The sequence below is a fragment of the Schistocerca gregaria genome, chromosome 9 (genome assembly GCF_023897955.1).
Source record: "Schistocerca gregaria isolate iqSchGreg1 chromosome 9, iqSchGreg1.2, whole genome shotgun sequence".
Lineage (NCBI taxonomy): Eukaryota > Metazoa > Arthropoda > Insecta > Orthoptera > Acrididae > Schistocerca > Schistocerca gregaria.
The window spans coordinates 69,720,202-69,737,479 of record NC_064928.1 but is presented as its reverse complement, the minus strand read 5'-3'; the positions used below and the strand labels follow the sequence as shown (position 1 = coordinate 69,737,479).

General features: G+C 41.0%; 1 protein-coding gene across 8 annotated transcripts in view; it reads right to left on the bottom strand.

The window, feature by feature from the left end:
- LOC126291570 (zinc finger protein 583-like) overlaps positions 1-17,278 on the bottom strand; it is a 233,366-nt gene that overhangs the window by 168,423 nt on the left and 47,665 nt on the right. For 7 of the 8 annotated variants that reach the window (XM_049985102.1, XM_049985096.1, XM_049985098.1 and 4 more), the window contains exon 3: positions 17,202-17,261. The exons of the other annotated variant lie outside the window; for it this stretch is intronic. In XM_049985102.1, coding sequence (XP_049841059.1) covers positions 17,202-17,261 — 60 coding nt within the window. The remainder of the gene's footprint in view (positions 1-17,201; positions 17,262-17,278) is intronic. 8 annotated transcript variants of the gene reach the window in all.

Sequence of the window (17,278 nt, the reverse complement as noted above, 5' to 3'; positions counted from 1 at the left end):
CTCGAGGTGGAGGGCCAATGTGGAATGTGGAGACTGGCCACCTGGCCTCACCCGTTCACCCTGCAACTGGAGAAGTGGCCGCTCGTTCGGCAGGGTCCGAGCACGCACGACGGTGGAGGGGTCGACTGCGTTACGGAGCCTCTTAGGCAGATAGCGTTCAGAACTGAAAAGAAAGCCGACGTCCACTCGGTATGTCTGCCAGGGTGGCTCGTCGGAGACGTGAAGGTGGCCTCGCCTGTGGCTATCGAGCACGCAGGGTACAGTCGCCTGCTAGTTGTGGCTCACATCGGCACCGACAATGCCTGTCACATTGGTGCTGAGGCGATATTTAGTTCGTAAGAGCAGCTGGCGGAGATGGTGAAGACTGCTGGTCCCGCGTGCAGGGTGTGAGCAGAGCTTGCAATTTGCATCACTGTTCCCAGAGTTGATGGGGGTTCTCTGGTTAGGAGCCAAACGGAGGGTCTCGACCGTTGGGGTTCGTCGACTCTGTGACGGTCTCGGCTGCAGATTTCTAGACCTGCATTATTGTGTGGGGATTTGTAGGACTTTCTTTTGTAGGTCAGATATGCATTACATAAATCGAACAGTTAATTGAGCAACAGAGTACTTGGGGGGTGCACATAAGTGTTTCTTAGGCTATGCGGTCATTTGAGCTGCTCTAATGAACACTAGCCAGTTGATTTACAGCACGGGGAAGTCAAATGGCGTTCAGAATAAACACACCTCGACTATCACAATTGTATCAGTAAACTATTTAAGTATTCGTAATAAAGTCCCCAAATTTACTGTCCTCCAGGAAAGTTCTCACACTCACATTATTCTTGGGATCGAGAGCTGGCTGAAATCCGAAGTGGAAAGCTCCGAGGTATTTAGCGAGTTGTAGAATGTATATCAAAAATTAGGCTGTAAGAAGGGGAGTGTTCATCACAACTGACAAAAGCATTGTCTCTAGTGAGGTTGAAGTAGAGTGTGACAGCGAAGCCATCTGGTCACGTTTACAGGTGTAAATGAAACTAAGTTAATTGTTGCAAGTTTTTACGGCCATGTGATTCCACTGTGAGAGTTCAAGAGTCACTCAAAGAAAGTCTACAGTCAACAGTGCATAAACACCAGGTCCTGCAATATTAGTTGCAGGGAACTTTAACCTGCTGAGTATAAACTGGGATGTCTACGGATTCATTGCAGGGTGTACAGACAGTCATACGAAGTACCTTTGAATACATTTTCTGAAAGCTACCTCGACCAGCTAGCTTGAGAGGCCACACACATTGCAAATATCTTAGACCTTGTCTAAGGCTGGACCTTACTGACAGTGTCATTACATAAACGGGGATTAGCGATCGTGATGTCATCGTAGCAACTGTGATTGTGAAAGATAATAAATCAGAGAAGAAGGCTAGGAGAGTTATTTGAATGCATGGTGTCAGTTCCTCCAAAAGAACAGACATCACAAGGATCCCACAGCTTTGAAACACTATATGTAAACTGCAGGGGGATCACCGCTGCAGCTGACACCAGTGATCCCCCCCCCCCCCCCCCTTTCAATTTATGACTAGTAGAGTTCTACTGCTAGACAGAGCAGATACACAGTTATTAACATCTCACTTAGACAGTGACTTGGCATTATTTAGTTCCAATAAGATGGATGGAATTGTGGGCAGAGTTGAAGCAGATTGTAAATCGTGGCCTGGAGCGTGACGTACCTAGTATGTGGATAGGGTGGAAAACATCTACCACAGTTTAGGAACGAAATTTGGTGGATGTTGAGGAAGCAGATGCTGCTCCACTCTGGCTTCAAAATGGGACGCACAAATGATGACAAATGAAGGTTAGTAGAGATTCGTGCATCTGTGAAAGGATCTATGCGTGCAGCACATGACTACTACCACTATCACACCTTAGTAAGACTTGGCAGAGAACCCGAGAAAATTTTGGTCATATGTAAAATCACTAAGTGGGTTTAAGGCTTCCATTTAGTCTCTTGTTGACCTGTCTGGTGTGGCAGTTGAGGACAGCAAAATGAGAGCCAAAATTTTAAATTTCACATTCAAGTAATCGTTCACACAGAAGAACCATACAAATGTACTATAATTTGACCATCGGAGAGACTCCCACAAATGGAAATGCCATGTGGCTAGGGCCTCCTGCCATGATATTGTTTGCTGGTGCAAGTCTTTCGAGTTGACGCCAATGTGGCGACTTGCATGTCAATGGGTATGAAATGAGAATGATAAGGACAACACAACACCCAGAAAATCTCCAACCCAGCTGGGAATCGAACTCAGGCTGTTACGTGTGACAGTCCATTGCACTGACCACTCAGCAACCAGCAGCGGACAGTCTCCTATATTGACAACATAAAAATAAGCATACCTGGTGTAGAGAAACAACAGAAAGATTTGAAAACAAATCACCAGGGACAGATGGAATCCCAATTTGGTTTTACAAAGAGTACTCTACGGCATTGGTCCCTTACCTAGGTTGCACTTCATCATGAATCTCTCACCCTGCACATAGTCCCAAGAGACAGGAAAAAAGCACAGTGAGATCATCAGTCCCATGTCTCGACAGTCTCTGAAAGAGTGAATCATAAGGATCTACGGTATATTCCCAGATCCTTCAGTTTATACTGGCTCTCAGGACTTATTTAAGTAGGCTTCTATGTGATAGATAGTGTCTATCTTCAAGTGTCCATTACTAAAGTTTTACAGCGCTTTCAGGACAGTCAACTATGGTTCAAACAAATCTGTAACTATTTGTGTTGGTCTCCTTTGTAATATATATGTTCTGTTAGTTCATAAATATTCCCTTAACTTTTACCAGTCAGGTATCTGAGAATTTCTCTAGGACTCCTGTGAAAGTTTTTGGAAATGAAACCAAGCTTTCTCAAAATCTAGGAATCCAGGAAAGTACTGGCACGAACTGTTTACAAAAGAGTGAAAAGACTCATAGAAGTGGACCTTGGTTGAGATCAGTTTGTGTTCCAGAGAGCTGCAGGAACATTTGAGCTAATACTGACCCTGCTTCTCATGTCAAAAGACCGGTTCAAAAAGAGGCGAACCTACATTTATAGCATCTAAATATTTAGAGAAAGCTTTGACAAGGTCACTGGAATACAATCTTTGAAATTGTGAAGGCAGCAATACGGGGAGTGAAGGGATATTTACAACTTGTACAAGAAACAGACTGCAGTTATGAGAGTCGAAGGACGTAAAAGACAAGCAATGAGAGTGAGACAGGGTTGTAACCTATCCCCAACATTATTCAGTCTGTAAAACAAGCAAGAAGTAAAAGACACCAAAGAAAAATTTGGATAATCAGTTAAAGTTCACAGACCCCAAATAAAAGACAGTCTCAGTTTAATATTTATTGACTAATAACATGTTTTTCAATCTTAGCACATCATCAGATTACCTTAAAAAGGCAATAGAGACCGTGTTAGTCAAAATTAAAAGCCATGGCAATGGTCACCTTACTCAATACTAAAATCATGAAGAAAAAGGGCTGAAGTGAAAAATGTAATTGTCAACTGAAGATAAAAATCTGAGCACCAGTAGCAAGCAATGTAGATATGCCAGGTTTCATAGACCTGTGTCACACTAATAAACAAATACTGTAGCTGATAAAAAGGCTACTGAAGCAGGGACAATGTGATTATCTTCAGCTGACAATTGCATTTTCTTGCTTCACTGGTTTCTTACCACAGTTTTAATATACTGGCTAATGTTCCTGTCATCATGGCTTTTAATTCTGGCTATTGCAGCCTATAGTGCCTTATTAGGTTAATCTGATGATGCACTAAGAGCGTGAAATGCTTTAATATACAATACATATTGCAACAGAGACTGTCTTTTATTTTGAATATAGAATCACTTTTGTATCATCAGGCCAGAGCAGAATGGACCATTTTGTACTTTGGTTCACAGAGGTGAAATAAAAACTTTGATGTTTGTTGATGACATTGTAGTTTTCTCAGAGACAGCAAAGGATATGGAAGGGCAGTTAAACAGAATGGAGAGCATTAAAAAGGTTTATAAAATGAAAATCGATGAAAGTAAGGCATGGGTAATGGCATACACTGTACAGTAAAATTAAAACAGGTGGTGCTGAGGGTACTAGCTTAGGAAAGCAGTAAATATGTTTTTGCTGTTTGCGTAGAAAAATAACAAAAGGTGGTCAAAGTAGAGAGGATATACAGACTAGCATAAGGACCAAGTGATTCTAAAAAAGAGTACTTTGTTAACACCTAATATAAAATTAAGTATTAGGAAGTATTTGCCTTTATTGTAGCCCTGTATAGGAGTGAAAAGTGGGTGTTCAGCAGTTTAGACTAGAAGAGAATACAAGGTTTTGAAAACTTGTGTAATAGAAGAATGCTGAAGACTGGATAGGTATATCAAACAGCTAATGAAGTGTTGCTAAACTTAAATGGTGATAAAAGAACTTTACGCCACAACTTTGTTAAACAAAGGAATCAGTTGAAGAGCATGTCCAGAGGCATCAAGGAATCATCGGCTAGGTAATACTGTGTATTATGTATGATGAAATGGGAATGTAGTTTCCACCACATCTTGCCTAGATGGAACTTTGATTACAAAATACACCTTACGAGGCCTGTTCAAACATTCAAAATTTTGTGCCAATGCTGTGTTGGAGCAAAATGCAGTTAGCATTCCTGCACGTACCTGTGTTTAATGTGTAGCTGCCTCAAGTTTTGTTGTTGTATGTCTGTTAGTTATTGTTAGTGCTGTACTGAGAACACTGTGGGGTAAAGTTTGTGAATTTCGAGATGACAAGAGTTAGAGGAGCATCACGTCTGCATGAAACTCAAGAAAACCTTTACAGAAACACACCAAATTATGTAGGAAATCCCCACCCCCTCCCCCACCTTTTTAACAGGAGCATAACATAATTTGCTGAGAAACCATTGGCTACTGCAATTTACTTCAATATACCAAGTTCTTGCCATATTTCATTGTTGGCCAATGGTGATATACTTGTTGGAGGAGTTGGAGATTTACAAGGACAAAGCACACGAGCCCACTTGTGTACTCAATGGACAAAGCGATTTTGTGCCCAGCGCCTACTTTGGTTTGTCAGATAACATACTACGATAATCATTTAATGCCTCACGCATTTATACCTACCCTTGCTTGATGATTTATGTTGATAACAGTATGCATTTGCCTTACATCCATACATTCGTCGCTCTATTCCTGTAACTGATAACATCCTACCTATTCATGGATTGTATGGCCAGACTATATAATTTTATTTATTGACTATTAATGTGTTGTATAAACGTTTTCTGTGGGAGACATATCATGACATATGAAAAGCCCTCTTTTGATTAAGTTCTTACGAACGCTGCACGCCTACCTAATATCCTGGCGGCTGAGCAAACAGAGGTTATTTTGTCATATAGACATTTTAGCTTTCATAGATAATTTATAGGTTACTATAGGCAATGTGTTACATATATTTTATTTTTCACCACAAATTCACCATAAAAGTGTTGGACCTATTATCTTTATATATTCACTTTCTAATAATTTTATATGGGTAACTGTATTCATCTTTTACTTTATCACAACTGTTTTCTATAATAGTTATCAAAATTTAAGTCTGCTACATGTATTTTACCTAATGTGTTTTTATCAGGTTATGGTTCTTATGCAAATGATGACTACATCTAAGCCCACAGCAGCGACGTCTATGAAGGATGTAGGCACACAGTTTTCTGGTAGCTACTGCACTTCGGTAGGTTTTGTACAATAACGCCAGTAGCAAAATGACTGTGTGGAGGATGTGGCCTATTTTACACTGTATTTTAGATTTATGTGATGATGCTGTGCTGAGTATATTTATATGTTTTGACGATGCCATTATGGCCTTATCGCTTTAGGACATGGTGTGGAACAGATACGCTTTACCTTATTTTATCTGTACATTTCCCAGGTTGTATGATACTATATTGTGATATGAAATGCTGTATTATGTTGAAAGATAGACTGCCCACTAGGCGTATATATTTTTTATATTGTAGATCTGAAGATGGTCATTACTAACTGAAACCGGTCATGGCCAAAGGAATTTATACTGTGATCTCAAGACTGGAATAAAAAACACTTGTTAAGAAAGGTTCTCCAAGACCAAAAAAAGCTCGTCAGGTCAGGTTACGTGTCAAAGCCATGCTGATAGTTTTCTTTGACTTTGAATGATTAGTTCATCATGAATTCATGCCACAGAGTCAAACTGTTAATCAATGGTACTATCGGGACATGTTGTGACACCTACAAGAAAATGTTACATGGCCTGAAATGTGGCAAACCAATTCATGGCTCTTGCATCACGATGATGCACCTGCACATTCATCCTCGTTAGTGCGTGACTATTGCACAAGTTTCACAAGCTCCGTCACGGTCACGAATTGAACAGTGACCTGAAAAAAAAGAATAAATTTCCTTTACTTTACGTCTATAGTCACAAATTTTTGGGCCATTAGACTAAGGATTTCAGTCAATAATGACCCCTCCCCAACCTTTATTTTACATCGTATAATTATTGTTGAAGAATATGTTTACACTGCAGTAGCAACATTTGGTAAACTTGCACACAAACATTTTGTGGCTACTGTACGACAGCCTGTTTTGAACAGTAGTGCTGCTAACAAGACTACTCTTGTGTATACTATTATTTATATGTGTTTGATGAAGCTGGTGCAGATTTTGTGTTTAGCATTTTATGATGCCACTATGGCTCCAGTATATTAGGGCACTTTTTTTTAATAAAGTGTGTCTCATCATATTTAAAGTGCACAAATGCACATGTATGTCAGTAATACAGGATGCGGCAGCATTCGTAGCATAATTTGACTTGTGTAGGACAATGACGTACTGCAGGACTGCGCGCCAGCTTGTGCCGCATTCATGTACTGGTGAGCTACCATTTCGAGTGTGACAGTGATATGAAGCGGTAGACTGCACAGCATCGTACCGTTGCTGTTGAAAATTATTTCAAGAATAATGACTCTATTATTGCTACCCAGCATCTATTTCAGCAACATTTCAACTTGTGATGTCATGGGAAGTTTCAGATGAACAGACCATTGTGAGGTGGGTACGTGGATTTCAAACAACAGGTTCTGTTTGCAATGGAAAACCAGGAAGAAGTGAAAGAACTGTGAGGACACCAGAAGCTGTGGAAAATGTTCATGCTGCACTATTGCATAGCCCAAAAAGATCTGCTCGTTGTCATGCGCAAACTGTGCATACTTACGATCGCTCATTCAGGAGAATATTGCACGAAGATCTCCATTTTCACCCATATAAGCTGCAGATCGTTCAGGAAATTAGGCCTTGCAATTGGGTTTCATTCAAAACATTCTGCTTAATCGTCCTTGATTTCCCCTGCCAATATCCAGATGTTGCACACCATCCTGATGTCAGATGAAACTCAGTTATGTGGTTCAGTGAATAAACAGAATATGCATTATTGGAGTGATGTAAACCGGCATGAATTGGACATCTAGCCCTTTCATTGTTCTCGTGTCACAGCATGTTGTGGAGTTGCTTCCTTTGGGATTATTGGCCCTTACTTCTTTGAGGACGACAGCAGTGTGGCTGTAACTGTCACCAGTGAATGCTACCTAAAGATGCTGCAAGACTTTGTTCTTCCCCAATTAGATATGGTTGATGTGGATGTGGAACAATTATGGTTTCAACAAGATGGAGTGACCTCCCATACAGCCAGAATTTGCATGGATTTCTTGCAACAGACATTTCCTGGTAGCAAATTTTCCAGTTTGGGTGACATTTCCTGGCCTCTTCGCTCACCTGTCCTTTCATGTGCAGACTATGTCCTTTGGGACTATATGAAGCACGACATGTTACAAACATGTTGTGCCACCATTCCTGAGTTGAAGGATCGCATCAGAACTGCCGTCTCCCAGGGAATACGTTACGCTGAGTTATGGGAAGCTTGCAACGCTGCCTAGACGAATGTGTTGTGCAGAGGGGGCATATTTGACAGGAGTCATATTCAAAAAGTAATTCACACACTGGATAATGACTTACACATTAGTAAATGATATACCTTTAACTATTAACTGACATAAGAGGTAATAAATAAATTACAGTTACTGCCTGATGATGTGTTTTTAATATCCTACCCTGTGTTTTTCATGAAGGTCTGTTTTATTGTTTTAAGCTGTAGACAATCTGCAAGTTGTATTTGTGTTTTTCCCATTTTTTGCTGCAGGTATTAAGATGGTCATTATAGACCAAATCCGGTAGTCTGATGACACAAAAATTTGTGACCATAGATGTGAAGTAAAGGAAATTTATACTATTGCACAAAAACAAAATTACTGTGTTGGCTCACTCTCCATAATCTCCAGACCTGGCCCCTATTAAATTGTTTTATTTCCGAAGTTGAAAACTCAATGAAAGTCAAAGATTTGTAATGATAGATGACAGAAAATAAAACTCGCTGATGGCACTGTGCATGATCCAGCAAGGGGCATGCCAAGGCTGCTTCCGGAAGCAGAAATGGCATTGGGAGTGGTGTGTCAACTGTGGAGGAAAGTATTTCGAAAGTGATCATGCACAGCAAGTAAAAGGTAAGCATAGAAAAATTTTGTGGACAATGTTCTGGAATTTTTTGAACAGGCCTCGTATATAGCTAAATTGTAATTGGACTTCATTCTACTACAATGGAACAATCTCAGTATAATTTATATGTGTGGCTCAGATGAATATTTTGCCAAGAACTGTTACTGTTTGGATAAGAGAGTAAATGATCTTTTTGGTGACAGCATTTATTTATGTTCAAAGACCATTGAGACCCAAAGTGCCAGTTACTACACTGGTGACAAAGAGGTCGCCATTTTGCTTCACTGAGTGGTACTGTGGATGTCAGATTCAATGGGCTGTGGTGGTAACAGTTAAACCAGCAATGCAAACAGCTAAATCTTCCACAGGAGCAGTAACAGCAGCAGCATCACAACTCAACCAAGTACTTATTTCATTCACAAGAACAGCAAGTCTTGATCTAGCACTTAAAAACAACACCTGCAGCAGTCACATGTGCTGACAGAGATGATATTTCAGCCATTTAACAATTTTCAAGAAGCTGGCTGGACGGCAACATGTACGCCAGCCGTGATCTCCACAAGAAGAAAGCCGCCAACAAACAGTGGCAGAAGTTCCTCAGACTTCCGGGCGGATGTCAACAGGATGAGAAAGCCAGCAATATTAAGACTGTCATCAACCTGACAGAGAGAGCACTGGATGAGCCAACAATCTCTGTGCTGTCGAAAGGCCTGAACTTTGCTCTGGCTCCAAGAACATTACCAAAATGTGACACCATCAGCGACGTCGAGCAAGCCATACGTGGACTCCCGCCTAGAGCAGCCGAGTAAGTGAGACAAGCACGGTACTCGAGAGAGCAAGCATGCTGAAGAACAACATTACGGCAGAAGAGCACGAGGCATTGCTGAACCTTCGTGATGACAAGGGTGTAGTGGTCTTAGCAAAAGACAAAGGGAATGCGACAGTCCTACTGAAGTCAGAAGATTACTGGCAGAAGATCGACACCTTACTACAAGATCCAGCATACAAAGAAGAGGGGAAAGACGCAACTCCTTCTGTTATGCGCAAGATCATCGATCTTCTCAACAGCTCAGGACTTGACAGAAACACCATCAGGAAGCTTTACCCTCGGGGACCGGCTCCACTGTCACTGTATAGCCTCCCGAAAATCCATAAGGAGCATTTCCCACTACATCCTATATTGAAAACAGTAAATTCTCCGACGTATGGTGTAGCGAAGCACCTAACACAGCTGTTAAAACCACTCGTGGGTCACTGCCCTCACCATGTCAAGAACTCGACCGAATTTCTTAAGGTACTCCAAGGGTTACGCCTGGATGAGAAGGATCTACTGGTCAGCTTTGAAGTCACTTCTCTTTTCACCCGGGTGCTGCTGGACGATTCCCTAGCTCTACTCGAAGAGTACTTCGATGAGGACACACTCGGACTCTTTCGTCTCGTGTTAACCACAACGTACTTCAAATGTGGTGGGAAATTCTATGAACAAACAGATGGTGTTGCCCCAGGTATTGCCAACTTGTACATGGAGCACTTTGAAGATGTGGCACTGAACACCGCCCGCCACAAACCAAAGGTGTTATACAGATACGTAGACAACACTTTTGTAGTGTGGCCCAGTGGCAAGAAAAAGCAACAGGAGTTCCTACACCATCTCAGTGGCATACATGACTGCATCAAATTCACCACGGAGGTAGAAGAGAATGGTTGCCTTCCCTTCTTGGATATTTTGATCCAGAAAAATCTGCACGGTACGTTGGGACACTAGGTCTACGGGAAGAAGACGCACACGGACTTATATCTCAATGCTCAGATCTGCCACCATCCAGCACAATGTAACTCGATACTGAACACCTTAGAACAAAGAGCCAGGTATCTGACAGCGAGAGTTTGCCCCATGAGTTAGCACATCTGTGGGAAACCTTCCGTAAGAATGACACAAATAAGACACTTCTTGCATGTAGACAAGAGGCGGGAGGAGAAACCAGAAGAAGATGAAGCAAAATGTGTGGTGTTTCTGCTGTTTGCTGGACCGCCAACAGCCACAATCGCATGAATATTAAAGAAGCACGAAATAACGACAATCTTTCACGCACCGAAATAAGTCAAAGATATACTAGGCTCAACCAAAGATCAACTGGGGCTGCAGATGCTGGGCATTTAGAGTTGTTGTTGTTGTTGTACTCAGTCCTGAGACTGGTTTGATGCAGCTCTCCATGCTACTCTATCCTGTGCAAGCTTCTTCATCTCCCAGTACCTACTGCAACCTACATCCTTCTGAATCTGCTCAGTGTACTCATCTCTCGGTCTCCCTCTACGATTTTTACCCTCCACACTGCCCTCCAATGCTAAATTTGTGATCCCTTGATGCCTCAAAACATGTCCTACCAACCGATCCCTTCTTCTAGTCAAGTTGTGCCACAAACTTCTCTTCTCACCAATCCTATTCCATACCTCATCATTAGTTACGTGATCTATCCACTTTATCTTCAGTATTCTTCTGTAGCACCACATTTCGAAAGCTTCTATTCTCTTCTTGTCCAAACTAGTTATCGTCCATGTTTCACTTCCATACATGGCTACACTCCAAACAAATACTTTCAGAAACGACTTCCTGATACATAAATCTATATTCGATGTTAACAAATTTCTCTTCTTCAGAAACGCTTTCCTTGCCATTGCCAGTCTACATTTTATATCCTCTCTACTTCGACCATCATCAGTTATTTTACTTCCTAAATAGCAAAATTCCTTTACTACTTTAAGTGTCTCATTTCCTAATCTAATTCCCTCAGCATCACCCGATTTAATTTGACTACATTCCATTATCCTCGTTTTGCTTTTGTTGATGTTCATCTTATATCCTCCTTTCAAGACACTGTCCATTCCGTTCAACTGCTCTTCCAAGTCCTTTGCCGTCTCTGACAGAATTACAATGTCATCGGCGAACCTCAAAGTTTTTACCTCTTCTCCATGAATTTTAATACCTACTCCAAATTTTTCTTTTGTTTCCTTTACTGCTTGCTCAATATACAGATTGAATAACATCGGGGAGAGGCTACAACCCTGTCTCACTCCTTTCCCAACCACTGCTTCCCTTTCATGCCCCTTGACTCTTATGACTGCCATCTGGTTTCTGTACAAATTGTAAATAGCCTTTCGCTCCCTGTATTTTACCCCTGCCACCTTTAGAATTTGAAAAAGAGTATTCCAGTCAACATTGTCAAAAGCTTTCTCTAAGTCTACAAATGCTAGAAACGTAGGTTTGCCTTTTCTTAATCTTTCCTCTAAGATAAGTCGTAAGGTCAGTATTGCCTCACGTGTTCCAACATTTCTACGGAACCCAAACTGATCCTCCCCGAGGTCCGCATCTACCAGTTTTTCCATTTGTCTGTAAAGAATTCGTGTTAGTATTTTGCAGCTGTGACTTATTAAACTGATAGTTCGGTAATTTTCACATCTGTCAGCACCTGCTTTCTTTGGGATTGGAATTATTATATTCTTCTTGAAGTCTGAGGGTATTTCACCTGTCTCATACATCTTGCTCATCAGGTGGTAGAGTTTTGTCATGACTGCCTCTCCCAAGGCCGTCAGTAGTTCTAATGGAATGTTGTCTACTTCGGGGGCCTTGTTTCGACTCAGGTCTTTCAGTGCTCTGTCAAACTCTTCACGCAGTATCGAATCTCCCATTTCGTCTTCATCTACATCCTCTTCCATTTCCGTAATATTGTCCTCAAGTACATCGATCTTGTATAAAGTATTGAGTGTGAATGTGGGATGGAATATATCAGGCAGACACAACAATGTATCTCACAGCACTGTACTGAACACACCAGGAGCGTATGACTAGGACAGACAAACAAGTCTGCAGTAGCAGAACATAGCATTATCAAGGGATAATTCGAAAAAACTAAGAAGCTGTGCAGCGCCAATTGTTTCTGGGACTCAATCTCCAAAGAGTCAGTGAAGATACGTCTGCACAACGATTTAGTATTGGTCATCTTGTACCATCCTACAGTCACCCAATAAGACAACTTTGCATACACTACAGCATCATCAGCAAACAGCAGTAGATTTCTGATCCCCTGTCTGCCAGATCATTCATGTCTATAGAGAACAATAGTGGTCGTATCACACTTCCCTGGAGCACTCCTGACGATATTCTTGGCTCTGATGACAACTGGCAATCAAGGACAATATACTCGGCTCTGTTATTTAAGAACTCTTTGAGCCAGTCACATATCTGGTAAACTATTCCGTATGCTGGTACTACTGTTAATAATCGCCAATACGAAACCATGCTCATGCCTTACTGATAGCTGTCAATGAATCCTCAATTACATTCCTCAGTTCAAAAGTTAGACCCATTGTCCGATCTGTCAGTGTTACTATTATTTGATACATTTTCTGTATTGTCTGAGCATTTTTACAACAAAATACATGTGGTAGTGGCAAGGCTAGAATTCTTACATCAGCAAAAGTGCAACACTGTATGTTATGCAACCTGTCTTGTGAAATTTCTGGTGTTGAATAAAAAATGTAGAGCCAAATCCAAGTGCATTACACCAAACAAAGAAAGTTTAATTCATGATGTAGTGATTTGATTAGCCTCAGGTAAAGAGGTTTACAAACAAGCTTTACAACAGTCTGACCCCTCCCCATGACTGAAATGCTACAAATTTTAAACATCACAAGTGGTGCAACTAAGTTTTCAGCAGACTTTGACATTTCACATGTGGGCAACACAGTGCAGCGAGTTTCCATGTCTAGAGATAAACAAGTTCCATACAGTGACGGCCAACCAGCCACATTCTCCACAGTTCCAAGATGGTACCAGGTGTCATCCACAGCGATACACTGTTTTCCATTTGTCCGTAAGGTTTTCCCTTGCATCCCAGATGGGAATGTCCACATTTCGACGATAAGTATAAGTGTTTATGTAAAGATCATATTGCGGAAGTATTCCATAGCACTGCAGAGCCCAAGCAGTAACCTCAAGTCTGTGAAAATAAAACTGTGAACAATTTTGTTACAAACAATAATGGAAAACATTCCAATGACTTGTCCTTTCTATCTCAGTGATAAACCAGTGAATGTACTTTAGTGTGTGTACTCCATTACTCAGAGCAGTGCAGTCAAAGTTGTGTGTGTATAGGTGCGGACAAGCAATGTTTTTTATCTGTTCAACTTTACGTATGCACTTAAATTTCCAACAACACAACTAAGCATGCAATATTTCCTCGAAATAAAGGCCATAGGAACAAGTGCATTGTTTCCCAGGCCCAGTGGAAATCTCTTGTGCTGTTGAGTACACAACACGCTGCTGAGGACCGTGTGCGTCTCATTTCATAGAGTGCCGAGGTTATGCTATAAGGCAATTTATGTGCAGCAATGTCCGTTGACTCCAGACAAAGCATACAGAAATTTATAGATGATTACAGTCACTGAGAAGTTACACAGAATGCCACTTTTAAAGGTTATTTGAATAAAAATGTGAGATGTGTTCCCCTGAGCACCGAGTATATTATTAGATAAAAAGGCTCATATCACATTACTGCAAAGAATAATATGATGTAAGTCTTGAAGCAGGAAAGAAGCAGCCTACAAATATATGTAAACTGTGGATGAATATTCATGCTATGCTGACTTAAGGGCACAATTGAGGAGCCTGGCCTGAACAAAAAAAATGATGAGTTATGTGTAGCTCCTCAACAACCTACTGGAAACTGAAATGGAAGAACAATGATGATGTTAAATATACAAAACTGGAAAACACAACATCTGTTCTAGTGCATTCTGGCATCTATAACATTCCCACATTTATTAAGTCCCAGTACGTTATTTCCATTTGAGTTCCTGAAACATCTACATGTTGTTCGAACCTGCCACTAACAAATCTAGCTACCCACCTCTGAATTCTACATCTACATCTACATCTACATGATTACTCTGCAATTCAAATTTAAGTGTTTGCTAGAGGGTTCATCGAACCACAATCATACTATCTCTCTACCATTCCACTCCCGAACAGCGCGCGGGAAAAATTAACACCTAAACCTCTCTGTTTGAGCTCTGATTTCTCTTATTTTATTTTGATGATCATTCCTACCTATGGAGGTTGGGCTCAACAAAATATTTTCGCATTTGGAAGAGAAAATTGGTGACTGAAATTTCGTAAACAGATCTCGCCGCGACGAAAAACGTCTTTGCTTTAATGACTTCCATCGCAACTCGCGTATCATATCTGCCACACTCTCTCCCCTATTACGTGATAATAGAAAATGAGCTGCCCTTTTTTGCACCCTGAATTGGTTCGGTGTCTTCCTTTAATCCGAACTCGTATGGTTCCCAAACACACAAACAGTACTCAAGAACAGATCACACTAGCATCCTAAATGAGGTTTCCTTTACAAATGAACCACACTTTCCTAAAATTCTACCAATAGACGAAAGTCAACTATTTGCCTTCCCTACCACAATTTTCACATGCTCATTCCATTGCATATCTCTTTGCAACAATATGTCCACATATTTAAATGACACGATTGTATCGAGAAGGACATTACTAATGATGTAACTGAACATGGCGGGTTTGTTTTTCCAACTCCTCCACATTATCTTACATTTTTTGGAGCTAACTGCTATACATCACACCAATTAGAAATTCTCTATTAAGTCATCTTGCATCATCCTACAGTAACTTATCTTCGATACCTTCCCATACACCTCAGATTACTGCCTACCCTATCCACCAAATCATTTATGTACCTAGAAAATAACTGTGGTCCTATCAAACTTCCCTGGGGCACTCCTGAAAATACCCTTGTCTCTGATGAATACCCTCATCAAGGACAACATACTGGGTTCTATTACTTAAGGAGCCTACGAGTCACTCACATACCTGGGAGTCCATTTTGAATGCTTATACCTTCATTAACAGTTTGCAGTGGTGTACCATGTGAAATGCATTTTGGAAATGTAAAAATATGGAATGTTCCTATTTGAGTTATGCTCAGTGATAAAATCGAAATGATTCTAGCACTATATGCTGAAACATTTTGGCAACTGTCTGCCACGGGCATGTTATGTGGTAAGGGAAGAATATAAACAGCAGGGCAGAGATGAAAGGGGAAACATTGTAGTGATGGTACTGTCCAGAAAAGGGCAAATCCTGTGACATAAGCAACTTTGACAAAGAAAAATTTTTATGGCCCGACACCTAGAAAGAAGAACCTTGAAAACTGTGGTGCCGGTCAACTATTCACATGTCACTGCCATGAGCATCTATGGAAAGTGGTTGAAGTATGTTGAAACCACCAGATGTCCGTACCTCATCACAGAATGTGAAGGTTGGAATCTTCCCCACTGTGTAACGCAAGATATGCAGTGATGAGTGGTAGACATGATGAAAGAGACAATGCTGGTGCAGACATAATTTGGAAAACACCATTCAGAATGCACTTTTCCTCAGGAGACAGCCACTACATGTTTCCATGTTGAAATAGCGAAATTATCAATTATGATTCCTCTGGGCTCTGGATCATCAAAACAGGACCACACATCAATGCCTGGTTGAATGAATCACTTTTATTTTTACACCAGGTTGATGGTTATGTCCAAATACACTATCACCTAGGCAAGTGGCAACTTGTGATCCGCACCGAGCCACGGGCATAGGCCGATGGGGACCGTATCTTGCTATTGAGGACATTCACCTACAATTTCGTGGGATCTGCAGAAATAATTGAAAGCATGTAGACAGCTGTGGACTATGTGAATGTGACAGTGAACACAATGCATCCCTTCATGGCTAACATCTTCATCAACTGACGTATCGATTTCAAGCTGCCTGTCCATGTCACTAGGCCAGAATTGTGCTACAGTGATTTGAGGAGCACAGCACCGAACTAACACTGATGGCCGGAACCAAACAGAGCAAATCTGGGACACTATCATCTGCTGTCTTCATGCCCATAAACCAATGGCCCATATTATAGGGGAATTGGATGACTTGTATGTGTGCATCTGGTGCTACATACATCCAGAAACATACCTATGACTTGCCAAATCCATGCCACATATGAATGCTGCTGCATTGTTTTCCAAAGGTGGACCAACATGCTGTGAAGCAGCTGGTCATAGTGTTCTGGCTCACCTATGTGGAACAGAGTGTTCAGCTGAGACATCATAAGTCACAGCCCAAAATGTACAGGGATCCTGTTACCATTAGGGGCTCATATGACCACTCAGGCATTATATGCATTGTTCCCAGTAGGAATAAGGGTGTTATGACTCTGCCATTATTACATTAGGTTGGATGGAGCACTATTTTATGCAAGTCACTTATGGGCTATCTGAAAGCTGTGGGAGCGAACACTATGGTGGTTTGCTGCAGCCAAAGAGGAAAAGTCTTGCAACCACCGAAATCTGACAGCTTACGTTATCTCTTTTTTTAATCATCCTCACATATTTATATTCCATTAAGTTTTCTCTCTTTTCTCACTACCACAATGTAAAAGCATCCATGAAACACACACTATTTAATTGAAAACTCCACATACTATACAGGAAGAAATAGGAGTCAATACTTACAATATTCTCTTCTTTAATGAAGATCTGTTCAAACGGTTGCAGTTCAGGTTCAGTTGATATCTGCAGGTAAGTAAACA